Source organism: Harpia harpyja, chromosome 4 (assembly GCF_026419915.1).
Source record: "Harpia harpyja isolate bHarHar1 chromosome 4, bHarHar1 primary haplotype, whole genome shotgun sequence".
Taxonomy (NCBI): Eukaryota; Metazoa; Chordata; class Aves; order Accipitriformes; family Accipitridae; genus Harpia; species Harpia harpyja.
The window spans coordinates 46,529,014-46,544,534 of NC_068943.1; the positions used below are offsets into that span (position 1 = coordinate 46,529,014).

Here is a 15,521-nt window from a genome sequence, read left to right on the forward strand (position 1 = left end):
TTTTCTGGCTGGAGTTTGTGTTCCTTTGCTACCGATTCAGGTATTTTGTGTCTTGTGGGTGTGGAGTTTCAGGGCACCACATGTAAAGCCCGCAGCGTAGCGAGGTGACAAGCGTGGGGCAGGCAAGCATGTGAGATGGCAGCCTGGTTCTCCCTGCCCCGTGTTATCAGAGAGAAAAACAGAGTAATTCAGTTCTGTTTTGTCTGGCCCTACTGACCATGGCGTATTTAATCAGCTGCTCTACATACCTTCAACTTGGACAAGAGTGTCAACTCAAGCCATATAATTAAGCTGGGAAATGAGCTTTCCTTAGAGCAAATATAGAGCTGGGAAATGAGTAAGGAGTTTAGGAATACTCCAGATCTGTGGATTGTCATTTACATATTTGTGCCTGAAAATGACTCATGTCTCTTGGTAGACATCTTGGCTTCACTCTTTGAGGAAGCTTCCCTTAGCTTTATATATATATGTATGTATGTTTAAATTTTATAAAAACTCATTCTTGCAGGGAAAATGCTTGGTGAAAAGCATGTACTGAGTGGTTTCCAATCCCGCTCTGGCTCTCTTAACTTTTCCAGTCTGCTCCTGAGCATTGTCCTTGAAACTATGTGGTGCAGATCTACCAAAACCCTAGCTAATGAAACATGCGCTTGCCGCCTGTCTGCTGCTCAGCAGAGGATGAGCTGCAGTGCAGAGTGCTGCCAGCCCAGAACAGGACAGCAGCGGCTCGTCACCCTGTTAATTACTGCCGGTTAGTGCTTGGCAGCCTTACGGAGCGGGGTCCCGTTCTGCCGTTTCACCTTGTGTCTTGGCTCTAGCCCCGTTCCTGCCAGCAGCTTCTAGTGCCGAGTGCCAGACCTGGCTGCCTTTCAGCTTCTGTTCTTGCTGTAGGAAGCATGCTCAGTGACTTAGAAGTCTGGAATCGTTCCTGTACTCTGAATTAAAGGTTTCAAATGAAAGAAACAGCTTATTGTACTTGGTGCCTTTTCGGGGTTCTGCTGCGTTCTGCTTACATGCAGGGCACTTATTCCCCTGGCAGGGATTTTATCATAAAAGATGAAGCTTAATTTTCATGTGCTTCAGATTGTTCCCTTAAAGATCGTAAAGATCCTTTTTTGTTTGTTTGTTTTTCTCCAAACAGCACCATGCCTGTTAGAGCATCGTTTAGCATTGCACTTGGGGTTTGGCATGAGAGAAGTACATGTGTTTTGGATCGTGTGCCACTGTGGTTTTTCGTCCATGGACATGGCACGCCTTTGTGTGTGGAGCACTTGTCCTTGTCCCTAGCAAATGCTGGAGCCTGTTACAAGCTAAGCATTTATGTAATTGGGGTTTGGGCTCCTGTGTCAAATCTTTCTGGTTGTGCATCATCAGCGTTTTTTACCGCAGTGCTGCTTTGCATGCCCTTCCCCATGTCTTTGCATGATTCTGCAGTCTTCCTTGACAGAAGTTTTGTAAATTATGCTTTAGCAAAGCAACCAGGAGAAGATTTCTAAAAGCGGTTCTCAGGGAGAGTGCCATCTCTAAGCGAGAAAACCTGCTGGTGGATGTTAATTCAGCCCACAAATCTTGAACGAGACTGGCACACTATAGCTGCTCGCTCGCACTGATGTTTCTTGGTGGGGAGGAAGGTACTTATTAACTCAAGGCTGAAATCTGATGTAGGAGCAGCAGAGCAAATGTTCCTCTGCCAGTGAGAGCAGCCTTTTCTCTCATCTGTTTGCTCTGGCAAGTTATCACACTGGCAGTTGCCTTTTCTCCCCTGCTAAACGTGGCCTTCCGGAAAAGACTCCTTTCCTTACTCTGTGTGTGGATGAAACAAATGACAGAGTGGACTTGAGGGGAGGTACTTTTTAGCACAGAAGTGTCTCCCCATTTGGAGTCTGATGGCTTTACTGTCCATGCCCAAAAAAGCTGGGAGTCGTCGGTGCTGGGGAAGGATGCTTGGAGAAGGTGGAGGGAAAAGAAGCAAGAGAGTCTTCAAGGCTGGAGAGCAGCTGACTGGAAGCACTTAGACTTGTTTAAACTATGTTAGTGTAGCGTTATAGAGCACTTCTGCCTTAAAATAGGTAAATAAATATCTCAATTGTTAGAAGCCTGAATGCCCCCATTTCCATCCCTGCTCGTATTTATCAGCCCTGTTACAGTGAGGTGTTGTGTGGATAACGCAACAGGGTCTGTTCCACTTGCGTCCGGATTTCAGTGCCTGAAAGCTGTTCCCCCGCTGTGTGGCTAGCTGGCAACTTCTCCATCTGTCTCGCTGCTTTTATGCCAAAGCAGTGCAGCTCTCGGGCTGGTGTTTGGGCACAACCTCCAGTGGTAAGTTAACGTGACAGTTGCGAGGCTGAAGGGCGAAGCTGGGTGGTGAGATCTAGGAAACTGGTTCCTTTGAGCAAACAACAAATGTTTGGACTCTCTTGAAATATATGCAGGAGTTCAGAAGTAACTTGCTTTTCGGCACAGTGTTGGGTGCCTCTGTGAACATGCTGTAGTGCCGTAATGGGCAACAGCCTAAAAATCCCACTGCCTTCTGCAATGCTGCTCTTAAGGAGGTACCCTCTGTAGGGAAAATACACTGAGGATTAGGAAGCAAAGCTTCTTCCTGCCCAATTTGTGGCAAGCTGGCTGGATTCTGGGAGGCTGCTCAGATCCCAGGCCCTCTGAGGCAGGGACAACCTCTTCTGTTTTCGTACAGTGTTCAGCATGGCAGGGTCTTACATGCAGTATTTGTTTTTAAAAATGCTTTTCCTAATATGCAATTGGGTCAATAATCTCTCTTTTGTTTTCTCCTTCCGCTAGGTTGCTATAAAGATAATTGATAAGACACAGCTGGATGAAGAGAACCTGAAGAAGATATTTAGAGAAGTTCAGATCATGAAGATGCTTTGCCACCCACATATCATCAGGTTATACCAGGTAGGAGCACTCTGCAGTGGGTTTTCCATCCCTCTGCACGATAGCTTTACGCTGACTGTATAGTAATGCTTTCTCTAGGATTATCCCTCCATTTCTCCTACGTGAAATACTGGGAAAGTCTTTCATGTTTTCAGGGTCTCAGGGAACTTTGATTAGAGGGGCAGGGGGAAAGTGTGGCTAATCCTTCTATTTTCTGGGAGATCACACTTCTGCTGTGGGCTGGCCTCTTGCCATTTGTTTATGGCTATTGTGTGCTTTTCAGTTTCCCAGTTGAAACCGGATGCGGGCTCCCCTTCTCAATTTAAGGGAGAGAGTAAGTCTTACCCGCTAGCAGGACTGAAAGCATGCGACTCCTTGGCTCTCCTCTCTCTGCCGAGTTGCCCTGTGGCCCCAAGGACTTGCTGAAAGTCCTTCCCAGGAAGATCCCTGGAAGGTGATCAACAGCAGCAGCAGACCTGCTTTTGAATATTGTTTGCAGACTTCCTCCAGCTTGTTTGGCATCTTTACTCTGCAAACAAAACCACCAGAGACAGAATCCATGTGTGTTGCCTTTTACACACGTATTTGGTGGTGCCCCTCTGACTGCACGATCAAATAGAACAGCAAGGAAGTTGCAACTGGCTGGAGACAAGCAGGCAGCAGAGTGATGGGAGCGGAGGATCAAAGGGGACCAACACCTTGGTGAAATGTTAAAAGCTGTTTCAGAAGCTGTTGGACAGATGAAAGACTCCTGCCCTGGGCCTTTCTGATACAAGGGCTCAAGCAGTGACTTACAACCAAAGAGTGCTAAAAAGCTCTGTGAAAGTCTCCTCTCTGTTGCTTCCAGTGCCAGTTCTGGGGAGCTGTGGGACAGAGGCTCCTTCCCAGGATCGTGCCAGAGCTGACCACTGACTGCCAGGTTCATACAGAACTACCTGCACCTTTGATGGAGCGGTACACTTGCCAGAGGGCGCTCAGTCACAGGCTGTTTTGGGAATGGAGGGGACTTCCATCCAAGCTGTGGATGGAAGGTTAGCTCTTCTTTGGGCTGGTATGGAAAGTGGAGAAAGGGCTGTCCAGGGCCCTTCCTGGGGACAGTGTTCAGGTGCAAGAGACTAATTAAAGATGGGTGATCTCCTGTTTGTGGCTGCCTGGCTCGGATGGCAGGCATTGGAATGTGAAAAACTTGGAATCCTGGGGGAAATAAGCTGGGGTTATTTCCTTTTGTAATGTAATGTTCATGTGCGCATTTTAAGGGAGAAGTTGTGGTAACCCGCAATAGAAGTTGCCGTTCCCTACAACCAGCTTTTGTCTGTTCAAGCCCAGGCTGCTTCTCATCTGTGCCTGATAGATAGGAGTATTTACTGGGACTCCAAAGAGTTAAAACTGAGAAGTGTCAGAGGTTAATGTTTAGCTGTTTTGGCCAAACTGTCAAGTGTGAGATGCTTACAGCAAACAGTGCAGAATTGCAGCACTTTTAAGGTACTTAGGGAATGTTCGTTTGCAAACTGACTCCTTAAACCTTTTTTTTTTTCTGAGCCAAAAACTCCTTTTTCAACCTGTTTTATTCCATCTAAAGCTTTTGATATGATACTGAACAGGTGACACTTGTGGCTCGGCTTTGCTAAGGTGAGAAAAGAGTACCCGCTGTGGAGCATGTTTCATCTGGCTGTTCTTTCTGGGTACTTTCAGTGGCATTTATTTTTAGGTAAAAACTACTAAAACCTGGAGTTGGGAATTCAGAGCCTTTCACAGCTTTTCATCAGGAATCTGACTTTAAAAATCACGTTTCCTTGAGCTTATAGAACTTAAAAGGTGTAAGTTAAAAAGGAGAAAGTGTCTATAATATCAGAGATTCTGTCTGGAAACAGAAACATGCTTAAAAATATCTACTGAAGGCTTCTCTGGACATGTAGTATCGCCACTGAGTGGGAGCTGTACATCATGCCCTGTGACACTTGAGCAGAACTGAGGTTCATCTTCGTTATACTCTTAACATTCAGCATAATAGTGATCCAGCTGTTAAAGCAGCTGCCGTTGTCTGGATCAGGCTTGTATTTTTTAAAATACAAAGTCTGCGAGTTCGAGTCCTAATTCTTAGTAGGAGCAAGCAGTGTGGGGCTCCAGGTACCAAGCTTCTCTGTTGGGATAATAGTCCATTTTGTGTCAAAAAGTGAACTTTCACTTGTCTTTGAAACAGAGAAAAGCCAAAACAAAACCAAAATGTTTCCAGGCCTTTTCTAAACACCCTGGAGTATGCAAATGGACCTCTTAAACCTGGCACTGGCGGTTCAGCCCTGCAGTCCTGGAAATGAAACACGGTGTTTTTTTCCATTGACAAAGCTGCAAAGCCTGCTAAATAAATGGCATCAAATTTTGGAAAACACCCCAAGTGCATACTTTCCTGAAGGCAGGTCACAAAACCTAATCCAGTCTCAAAACAGCCCTCGGAACCACCGTTACCAAGTCTGCAGGCAGGAGGGCATTATTTGCTGCTTTTCGTATGCTCAGTGCAATTGCGTGCCCTCACCCACTGTCTATTAAGCGTTAAAAATGTAGTTGAGGCCTGTCTTTAGCATATAGTGCCTTGCCCTATGCTTTTCTTCTCTTCTGCATCCTGATAGAGCCTTTCCTAGAAGTTGTTCAGGACTCTGAGGTCATTTTGGAGTATAGGTTTCGCTAAGGGTGATAGAACTGTGCTCAGAAATCAGTCGTACACTTCCAAGAGTCCTGTGCAGCAGCCCTGCTGTGGTGCAGAGCGTGGCATTGCTCTCCATCAGCCCCTTGCTGCCCTTTGTCTGCCCTTTACAGAAATCCCATCTAATATATTGCCAGCCTTGCGTGTTGGACTGCTATGGTCCCAAAATCCTAACTGACTCTTAAAAAATGTGTGTTAAAAACTGTGAAAAATGTGGCATTACCTGGCTGAACCGTGCAGCCTCCATAAAGCAAAGCCCACGCTGTGGTTTATGTCTAATAGGTCTTGACTCATTTGAAAGTTGCTTATTGATTCAGCGAATATTCCTCCCTGTGGCAAAATTGCGTTGGTTATTTTAGTGCCTGCGATGGACTGATTAGTTGAAAGGGTGAACTAAGTTTGGTTGCAGGAGCCCTGAAAAGTCTCCCAGGCTGCTGGAATGAGACAAAACTGGGGAGCAAACGCTAAAGGGAGGGGAAGAAGAGGAAGTGTTGTGTTTAGTTACAGATTTAGTGTTTAAAACTTGCTGTTTGATTCTTACTTTCCCCAGTTCCTGTCCATTCCTTTGCATAGCTCTGTAAAGCATGGGAAAGTAATATTTTTGATTTGATGAAAGCAGTTACGCGTGTTATAGAAAGAATAAATTTTTTTTAGTTACGTTTCTTTTTGCACACGGCAGTCTCCTTATCTGTCACTTTTCTGTCCTTGTGTCCAGGTTATGGAGACGGAGAGGATGATTTATCTAGTGACAGAGTATGCTAGTGGAGGGGAAATATTTGGTAAGTACATTTATTGCATTCTTTAATCAGATAATGCACTTGGTCGACTACAGTAAACTGAAAATAGCTGCCACACTCTCTTGTTTCAGTTGAGAGATGCCCTTCAGCCTGAAAACTTTCCATTGACAAAAGGGGTAAAGAAATAAATGCTACCAACTTAATGGAAAAATAACTTCCATAACCTCTGTTTCTTCTTTGGGTTTCATTGACAGGTGGTGCTGCTACTTTTTTTATGCTGACTTTGGGATTAAAGACGTTGGAAATAGTAATCCAGTTGGATTTTAAAGTGTTGCTGAATACTTTGCTTCCCAGCAAGTTATTTGAAACTTGTTGACGATAGCGGAAATGTTGTTGTTTGTTGGTAGCTTTCAAAGAAACAGGCAGTCCTGCGGTTCTGTAGTATTTTGTTCTCAAAACCGTGTATTTTCTTATCTTCTTCATATCTGATGTTATCTTAGCATGTATTAGTTACATCCATTTTAAACTCCATTGTCTGCTAAGAATGTTTTGGCTGAGCTTTCTTGACCACTGAAGCTATTCTTTAAAGGCAAAAAGGTATCTGTGCAGCACAATTGCAAGACCTGTTGACTGATTTATTAATTTGTTTTATTGCCATGACCAGTAAGAAACTTGTAGAAATAGAGATTTACTTACACACTGGAATTTTGCACCGGGTGGCAGAGTCAGAATTTTGCAAGATTGGTGTTTACTAACTTAGCCAACGTGAGCCTCAGAAAAGGGGGCAAATCCTTCATGCTTGAAGTGAGCTGGCTTAAATCTGCTTCCAGGCAGTGTCCTTGTGAGGACAGTCACATACAGCCTGTCAGCTAAATGGAAATACTCTCCTTTTTGTCCTGTTAAGTCATTGCAGCAGATTCACTTTTGATGTCAGAGCCTCTCACTCTGCTGGAACTGCAGCCGAGTTGTAATAAAAGATGAAGCTCTTAGAGAAGCAAGACAAGTTCCAAATTAAGGAAAAGGAAGACAACTTGAGCTGAAAAATGCTGGTTTCCAGTGAATATAATCTAATACCAGTTCCTCAGTACCTTCGTAGATGGCCGTCATGTCTTCTTCTCAACATTGTCCTTGTCCTTTGGATTTCTTCTCTGAGAAGGTGACAGCTGAAGGAAGAAGCAAGTAGTAGCTGATGTTTGGAAAGTGTGGATTGTCTGGTGAAAAATGCGACTTCCTCCAGCTGAGTCTTCCAGTTGTTTCCTCAAACATGAATCACGGCGCTAGGCACCCAGCGGTTCTGGAAGCTTGTGAAATTCATCTTACCTTGTGCGGCAAGCTGTAATTGCAGCAAAATCACTTGAATGTGTATTAGAGTTCGCCTGTGTGTGGATCACTGCAGAAAAGTATAAATGACTTTTTGCTTTTTCTCCCTCTTCTGGTGAATTTGGCAGAGATGGGCTCGTCTTTTTCTAAATCCAGAACTATGTGCAAGCTCATATATGAACTTGGAATGAATTCTCTTAGCCTTCTACATGAGTTGAAGTGAAAAATCTCATTGCTTTCTGAAATATTTTATGCTGTAGTAAATTCAGCTCATTAGCATGGCTAATTTCCATTACACTGCCCAGCATTTTATCCTCATGGATAGCTGGGAGCAGCCAGTTATGTAACAGCCATGACGTTTTTCCAGACCGAAGCCAGAGGTTGTGCCCGCGCTAGCCGGTTTTGAGCGTTTTCAGGCGCTGCGCGAGGCCCTGTGCGCCCTCGGTGTTAGAGCAGAGAGGGGGAAACTAAAGTCTCAGCTTTTTGTAATCGGAGTTTCCTGAGGAGCAACGAAGACTTTGTTCTAACAGCGGAAGCAATTTACAGGGAGGAAACAGCAACCCGTTTTGGGAAGGCTTCCTTGCAGTCGTTAGCATCTCCAGTACTAAAGAATCTCACGTCCTCATGTTGTTGAGAGAAAGTCTATCGCAGCGCAGGCTGGCTTTGCACCCGCTCTGACTCTTCTGTACTGTCGTGCAGTGGGCGGAAGCTGGGGCTTACCTATTATTAAGGATAAAACGTTGCCTACACATTGCTTCAACTCAATGCCTGTCCCTTTTATGGTAGGCTTGTTAGGGATCGCTGGACATGCTGCTGGGATAGCCGTGTTAGGTGCGTATGGACAGTGCAGTCACTGTGTCCATTACTGCGCACTGGGGAATCCTCTATTAAACGTGCCTGTGCTGAGTCTTTATCTCTTTTTCTTGATTGTCTCCTAACATCTGCATGACCTAGGTTTTGAAGTGTAGTGCTGAGCTGCAGAAGTGGGGGGTGCTGGCAGCCATGGTTTTCTGGATGCTAAACGCTCGGTGTGAGGTTGAGTGCCTCATATAATCCGAGTTACAGTGTCAGGTTTTTGTGAACGGCAAGTTTTTGTTAGAAGCAAATCTAAGTTGTTTCCCTTGGTGCTTTAAAAAGACTTTCACAGGCTTAAACTGTACCATACAACTGTAAATATTACATGGGCAGCAATATAGGTTGGAATTTTTAGCTGAAAGAATGGTAGTTTCTCTAAATGGCCACGGTTTAAGTCAGTCAGTGTTGGACGCTTGTCTGTCTTGTCCCTGGTTGGTCTGAGCTCTGCAGGCTGTCCTGGGTAGGCACCTGGGAGAGCTTTACAACCTGTTTATCTGAATTTCCAGTAAAAGGGCTGATAGCTCCTTCAGTGGCCAAGCCATGCCGTAAGTGTCTTTGATTCATCTGTTACTGGAAACGTTTTGATAATTCGCTTTGTTTGCATAGCGCTGCATGGGGATCTGGGGAAGACTTGCTTTCGCTGTGGGCTTAAGCAGCAAAATGTAAATTGTTGTTTTTGTCCCTATGCATGTTTTGCGTGTGGTTGGGTTGCTGGTTTGACATCATGAACAAATTAATGTCTCCTTTTAAACATACGGTGCTCTTTGTTCCAGGTCCCTCGAGTGTTCTTTTTTGAGGTCAAACAGAATACAGTCTAGAAGTCTGTTTTGATTTCAGCTGTTTACTATGAATACTGTAAATAATCTGCAGCCCTCATTGACAAGAATATGAGTACTTGGTTGATTAACAAAAATTCTCAGAAAGCTTGACAAAATTCTCGTCTGGTTAATGTGGTTAGCACATCTGCTGTCTCTGCCCTGTCTCCCCATCTCCTGCCTGTTTGTCCTGAGCTTTCTGAGCGTGAACTGGACAGAGGCGTTAAACAACATGGTACCAGTCTCTAAGAAGGTCAGGCTGCTTCTGAGATCACAAGGTCACCAAATACGCTGGAAATGTGACTTAATCCACCACACAGAGGAGATGTAAAGCTTAAGCAGCATTTGCTTTCCAGACAGAAAGCAACTTAAAAGCGTGAGGAGTCTGTCCAGAGGTGAAAAGTGGAAACTTGTGTATCAGTCCTGTCTCTTAACCAGAAGATGCCTTTTCTTCAGTGTAGGATTTTACTGGGTTTTTTAATGCAGAGAGCAGCATCAGGTGCTTCATATAAGTACAGACAACAGTGACTGATGTTTTTAAGGGTTGCGAAATGAAATCGTGCATTCCTTCCTCTCTGGAAAACACTCAAAGGAGCAACGCCGTATGCATCTTCAGCTCCTGCAGAGCACACTGATGTGTGTATGACCCAGCGGCGAGTCTGTGCTTCTGGACTTGGTGCACTCGAGATCAGTGTGCTGGCTCCCAGCTGAACATTCAGGTCATCTCTGTAACCTCCGTTACACGAGAGGTTTATGCAGACTAAGCCTGCAATGGTTAATTTTGGCATACAGTTGCCCTTGGTGGTATGTGAAGTATTCTGTAGCTTCATTGTTTCTGTCCTTCCTCTGGAGCTTGTGCAGAAATGTCAGCGGTCTCCAAGTACTGTGCCTACGTGCAGAGCTTGGGGACTGGCCTCTGCTCACATTTCTTCATGAAAAGTGAAATTTCATGCCTAACCTAAGAAGACTTTTTTCACAGCCTAAGCAGGACTGACTAATAAAAGGGGCAGCAGAGTTTTCTGCGTGAGCAGACGTCTGGCAGGGCAGCCCCTGAGAGCAAGACTCTGTGAAGTGTGCAGGACCCAACGGCATGTGTCACTGTCTGTGCGGGGGGACAGGTGACCCTGGTCTGGGCAAAAATATACTTAGGAGAGCCCTGTAAGAAGATGCCTGCTGCAGTAGGTGGATTTGATTTCTTGCCTGCAGGAGAATCTCTAAAATATTTTTTTGAATGTTGAGAGATTGGAGCCTTGCACTTTGTTTTAAGAGCACTTGCTATATTGGCAGGCTCTGCTCCCAAACGCAAGCAGCATAAAAGATGTGAATGACCTTGACTTGTTTAGGAGCTGAGCTACTATCTGTTGATCAGTGGTAATGCTTAAATTGGAGCAGGCCCTTGCTTAACTCTGCTTGCCAGTCTCCCAACTCTTTAAAGAATTTATGACCATGCAAATGACTTAATGAAATATGATGGGGCTATTTGAGATAGTAAATTTTGCTTTTCCTAGCAAGTGACTTGAAGGTCACATTGGAATTGGTATGGATTCCCTTCCCCAGCCCTGGCTCAGATTTGCTCATGGAATAAGTTCATCCGATGAATAAAACTTAATTGACAAGTTCTCTGAAAAACAACTTCACTCTGTTGCACAACACGAGTAGTCAAATGTAGAGAAGTAGGTTGCTGTGCAGTCAGAAGCCAGCAGAACTGCTTTGATGGATCTTGGTAATTAGTATTTACTGCAAGTCAATTATGTCACAGGTATTTTAATTAATGGGTGACTGGGAAAAATACAACCACCTGATGAGAAACCTTCAGAAGTGATTTATTTTTATTATTTTCAAGAACAGATAGCTCAGTCGAGCCTTCCAGTTTAATGGAGTTTATGGAGTGAAATTAATCATTTCAGCCTATTTTTGGCCAGAAGTCTTTTGAGGCCAACTCGATGGACCAGCTGAGAAGTAATAGCCTCTTGAAACGGACAAGGAGATAATAAGCCCCTGGGGTTTGGCTTGCTAGTGCCTCTGTTCACCCGCTCTGTGGCCCGCACTCGAGGGGAGAGGGCTTGTGCAAACCTCTCCAAAGCCTCTCCCGTGAGCTGGGGAAACTCGGGAACCCTCCTGGTCCTGCATGTAGTCAGGGAGTGTGGTTGGTTACTGGGGGCTCTCCAGGATGCTTCTCAGGTTTCTCCTGCCTTTTTGTAGCACTGTCCTCAATTCCATGATCTTGCCAACTACTATTCCTACCCGTATCTCTTACTGTGCCACATCAGTTTTAGCTAGATTTGCTTATAGGGTAGAGAGATATTAGGGAAGGGTAATAATTGTATTTCATTATTCAACTGCCACTTACTTTGACTTTTACACTTTTCCTGGCAGAGTTTTGTTGCCAGTTCTGCTGATGCTTCGGGGGAGGGGGATGCTTTTTCTCCTTTCTCTGCCATTTCTACTGCTGGTCTCCTGCCTGTCCATGCCCACTTGCAGGATGGCGTGATGAGTGGCTTCTGTAAGTCTGGTTTTAAGTGGATTCATTTAAGTTGGGTTGCTGCTGTATGTCTGCCTTTGTGATCTCTTAGAGAGACTGTCCCTGCCCACGCGTGCAATGCTAGCTTCCAAGGAAAGCTGAGCTGGCAACAAATACTACCTTTGAGTGAGAGTGTAGATTTTCAACAAAATATTTTAGAGTACTCAGGTTTCTGTACTAGAGGCAAGCTCCATTTTTACAATGAAATGCGTTGTTGAATATTGCAAGTCTGTTTTTCCAGCAAAACAGTAGCAAGTACGCAGAGGCTGGTTATGAGTGTCAGGAACCCCTGCACGTGTTTTGAAGTGTGTGCGATGACTTTCTTTTGTTGCATTGCAGAAGTAAAACTGTTCCTGAAGTTGTACTTTAGTACTGACTTGTAGCATTTGTAAGGGGAGCCTGTGTGCTTCAGGAGTGTTCAGATTGCGTCTCAGCCAAGGTGTACCTTGAGGAGTGCCCTGTGTCCAGCCTGAGCAAGGAGAGTGTGGGTCAGAGGCAGATGTACAGCTGGCTGGAGCGGAGCTGGCATAAACTGCAGAGCACAGCGGGGTTTTGCTCGGATCTGGTCACAGGTGGCTTTCCCTCTGAAGAGGGTTGATGTTAAATACTTTCTGCAGCTGGTAGGTGTGTTGGCTAGAAAGCTGAAGTGTCTCTGTAACTAGTCGGGACTTCACTGGTTTCGGCAAGAGTTATCTCTGGTGAGGCTTGTTAGACCAAAGACAAACTTGCTGTGAAAAACCAGAGGGAAGGAGGGATGGCATGTGGCCATGAACCTGCACCTCTCACTGTCGAGGTAATATGGTATGAGAGAGGCTTGGTATTTGACTGAAGGAAAAGGTTGAAAAAGTTTTATTTTGATTTTGAAAAAGATTTAAAAACCTTTACACTTTTCACAAAACAGTTCTGATTTTCCAGCCAGCCCTGTCAGCTGTCTTCTAAATAGAGGAAAGTTTGTAACTTTAAAGCCTTTCACTTGGAGACAGCCCAGGTAAGGGCTGGTGTGTCAGTGGCGTGCTGGAGTTCCTTCCCATGTAGCTTCAGCAGTGACCCCGTCTGGTGTTTGAATCTGTAAAACACGCTGGTGCCCACGTCGTTCCCCATCTCCATCCTCTGCATCGCTTGCGGCAAGTGCGCAAGAAGCCCCTGTCTGGGTTGCGCTCCCTGTGTGAATAACCACTTTGTTCTTCGCTTCGTCCCTTACAGATCACTTGGTGGCCCACGGACGTATGGCCGAGAAGGAAGCCCGGAGAAAGTTCAAGCAAATAGTGGCTGCTGTCAACTTTTGTCACTGTCGTAATATAGTCCACAGAGATCTGAAGGCAGAAAATCTACTTCTGGATGCTAACCTTAACATCAAAATAGCAGGTGAGCTAAGACTAGCAGTTTGGGAGGAAGGCAGCTGCTTTCAGAAGTTAATAAATGTAGGCATTGGCTGCTTCCAGGTATTCAGAAAGAAGGAAACGCAGTGCAGCTAAAGGAAGCTTTGGATTTCGGTGTGGCCTGCTGCCCAGAGCTGAAACTGCCAGGTTGTAGCCGGGAGATTTATATCTCCCTTCAAGTAGCACAAAATAAAAGACGACGAAAAAAAAGCAGGTTTGGCTTTGTAGGCAGATATGCGGCTGTAGATACTGCGGTGTTCCAATATGCTGGATAGTGGGTGAGACTAATATTAAAAAATTGACCTTGCTTTGAGTCCTGCTGCCAGTTTAGGACTTCTTCGAAGCAGGTCAGACTGGGTGAGAGAGAAAGAATGGAAAAGGAGGGATGACAACATTTATGGTAGAGCAGTGAAGGGGAAACTGCACTCTTGGAATCATTTCACTATGCTGTCTGACAGAGCAAGAGAAGTAGCCCCAGTGCTTTGGGTATTTTATTCATTGCAGGGTGAGAAGCTGAAGTTACTAAAAAACAGGCCCTTATGGTCTGTTCCCAGTGTTTTGCTGGGCAGTGGGGTTTTTCGCTAATAACTGCCCTTCCAGAGAGCTTGCACCTCAGATGGTTTCTAGACTGATCTAACATAGGCCTGCATGTCTGTGATCCTCTTGTATATGAGATTGAGCCTTGGCTGCTGAGCTCCGTAATGCACTGACTAGACTTTACTTTAGCTTTGTGGGATTATGTAGCAACCGATTGAAACAAGAGGATTTAATACCGCCCTGCTCATCTCATTTCATGGGCTTTTGAATTGGAAGAGCTCATACTTACTGTTTAATTCTACTAGAGCCTAATGCATAGCAGAGCATTTTGGAAAGCACTTTGTTGCCCCCTCTCTTAATAGGCTTCCTTGGAGAGCTTGTTGGCTTTTACAAGGGTTTGTAACTTGATTTAAAAAAAAAAAAAAACAAAAACAAGTGCTCAGGGCTACAAAACTTTTCAGTCTGTGAGCAATTTTAATACTGGGAGTTGAGGAATACTCTTCTAGCTTGATACCATCTTGGAGAGAGGAACCAGTCTTGTTCCTCGTGTTACTGTTCTCTTATGTACCATCCGTAGGTGTTAGATTACAGTTTAATATTTGATTTGTAGTAAAATGATTAGTAATTTCTTTGGTTTCTCTCATCCTCACTTTGTGAGGAGGGAATGGGGAAGGAATAGAAAGGAGTGAAGGACTTCATGAAACTTCCTCTGGACACTTAATGGTATGAACCCTGTCCTCCTTAGCACAAGGATGATAACCTGCTCTTTGCTGTTCTGGGAGCAGAAGATGAGCAAGAGACATGTTGCTGATGAAGTATAAGTGGTTCGTAGTGTTTCCTATGTGTTAAGCTAATCTGTGCTGCCTTACGCTGTGCAGTGTTTTGTGGCCAACTGAAGGCCTCACGCTTCCCAGGACTGCGCTGTGTGCAGTCACCGAGAGAAACCTACTGACAATGTGGGGGAAAATGACTTGGTTTTGCCAGTCAGACTCATTTCCTGCTGAAGGAGGGCAGCAGCAAGCGCCTGTTGGTAGCTGCTGCAGTGGGCAGTGGAAGGAGTTGGTGGCAGGTAACGGAGCTCCGACAAGAAAGGCTGTTCAGGAGGTCTTTATGAGCAGCACTTTCTGGTATCTGTTTTATGCAAACAGATGCACTAATGATTTGAGGCCATCTTGTGTTCATGGGGTAAAATCTAATCTGTGTGTAGGGGGGGAGGGTGCCTAGCAAATAAAAAGAAATAAAGAAGTTAAAAACTAACCCGGGTAGAAACTGGAATACGGCTGCATTTCCTACAGAAATGTCCACATGAGCATGCTGACAAGCTCTGTGAATGTCTGAAAATTGTGGAAACTTTTTTTTTTAATCTAAGGGAGTTGGAAACTATTTTCCTTCCAAATCTCTGCTCCCAGAATGGACTCTAGAAGATAGTTCCCACCCTGGTGGTGGTAGTGTTTTACTTGGCAGGAAGATGTGGTAGTGATTTGAAAAGTAGCCTGGAAAAGCTGATTTATGGTATAGGATTTTACAAGTATTAAGTTTTCTCCCTATAACTCATCAATTACAACTTGACACCAGTTCTTCCATTGTTTCAAGAGCAAAAAAAGAAGCGATAGCAACCGATCTCTTTCACCCCAGACCTCCCAGAATAAACACTACAGAAATGCGCAAAGCCCTGTTACGCAGGGTGGAGGATCAGCTAAACCTTCACTGCCAAACCCGTTAACTGTGTCTAACTCAAACCTCTTAAATAATCCATTTAATGTT

General features: G+C 44.8%; 1 protein-coding gene across 4 annotated transcripts in view; it reads left to right on the forward strand.

The window, feature by feature from the left end:
• Positions 1-15,521, forward strand: part of SIK3 (SIK family kinase 3) — a 92,199-nt gene that overhangs the window by 46,694 nt on the left and 29,984 nt on the right. For 3 of the 4 annotated variants that reach the window (XM_052786687.1, XM_052786688.1, XM_052786689.1), the window contains exons 2-4: positions 2,800-2,916; positions 6,309-6,372; positions 13,045-13,206. In XM_052786687.1, coding sequence (XP_052642647.1) covers positions 2,875-2,916; positions 6,309-6,372; positions 13,045-13,206 — 268 coding nt within the window. In that variant the 5' untranslated portion in view covers positions 2,800-2,874. Of the gene's footprint in view, positions 1-2,799; positions 2,917-3,905; positions 3,927-6,308; positions 6,373-13,044; positions 13,207-15,521 lie in introns of those variants that run through there. The other variant, XM_052786690.1, reaches the window with a different exon arrangement.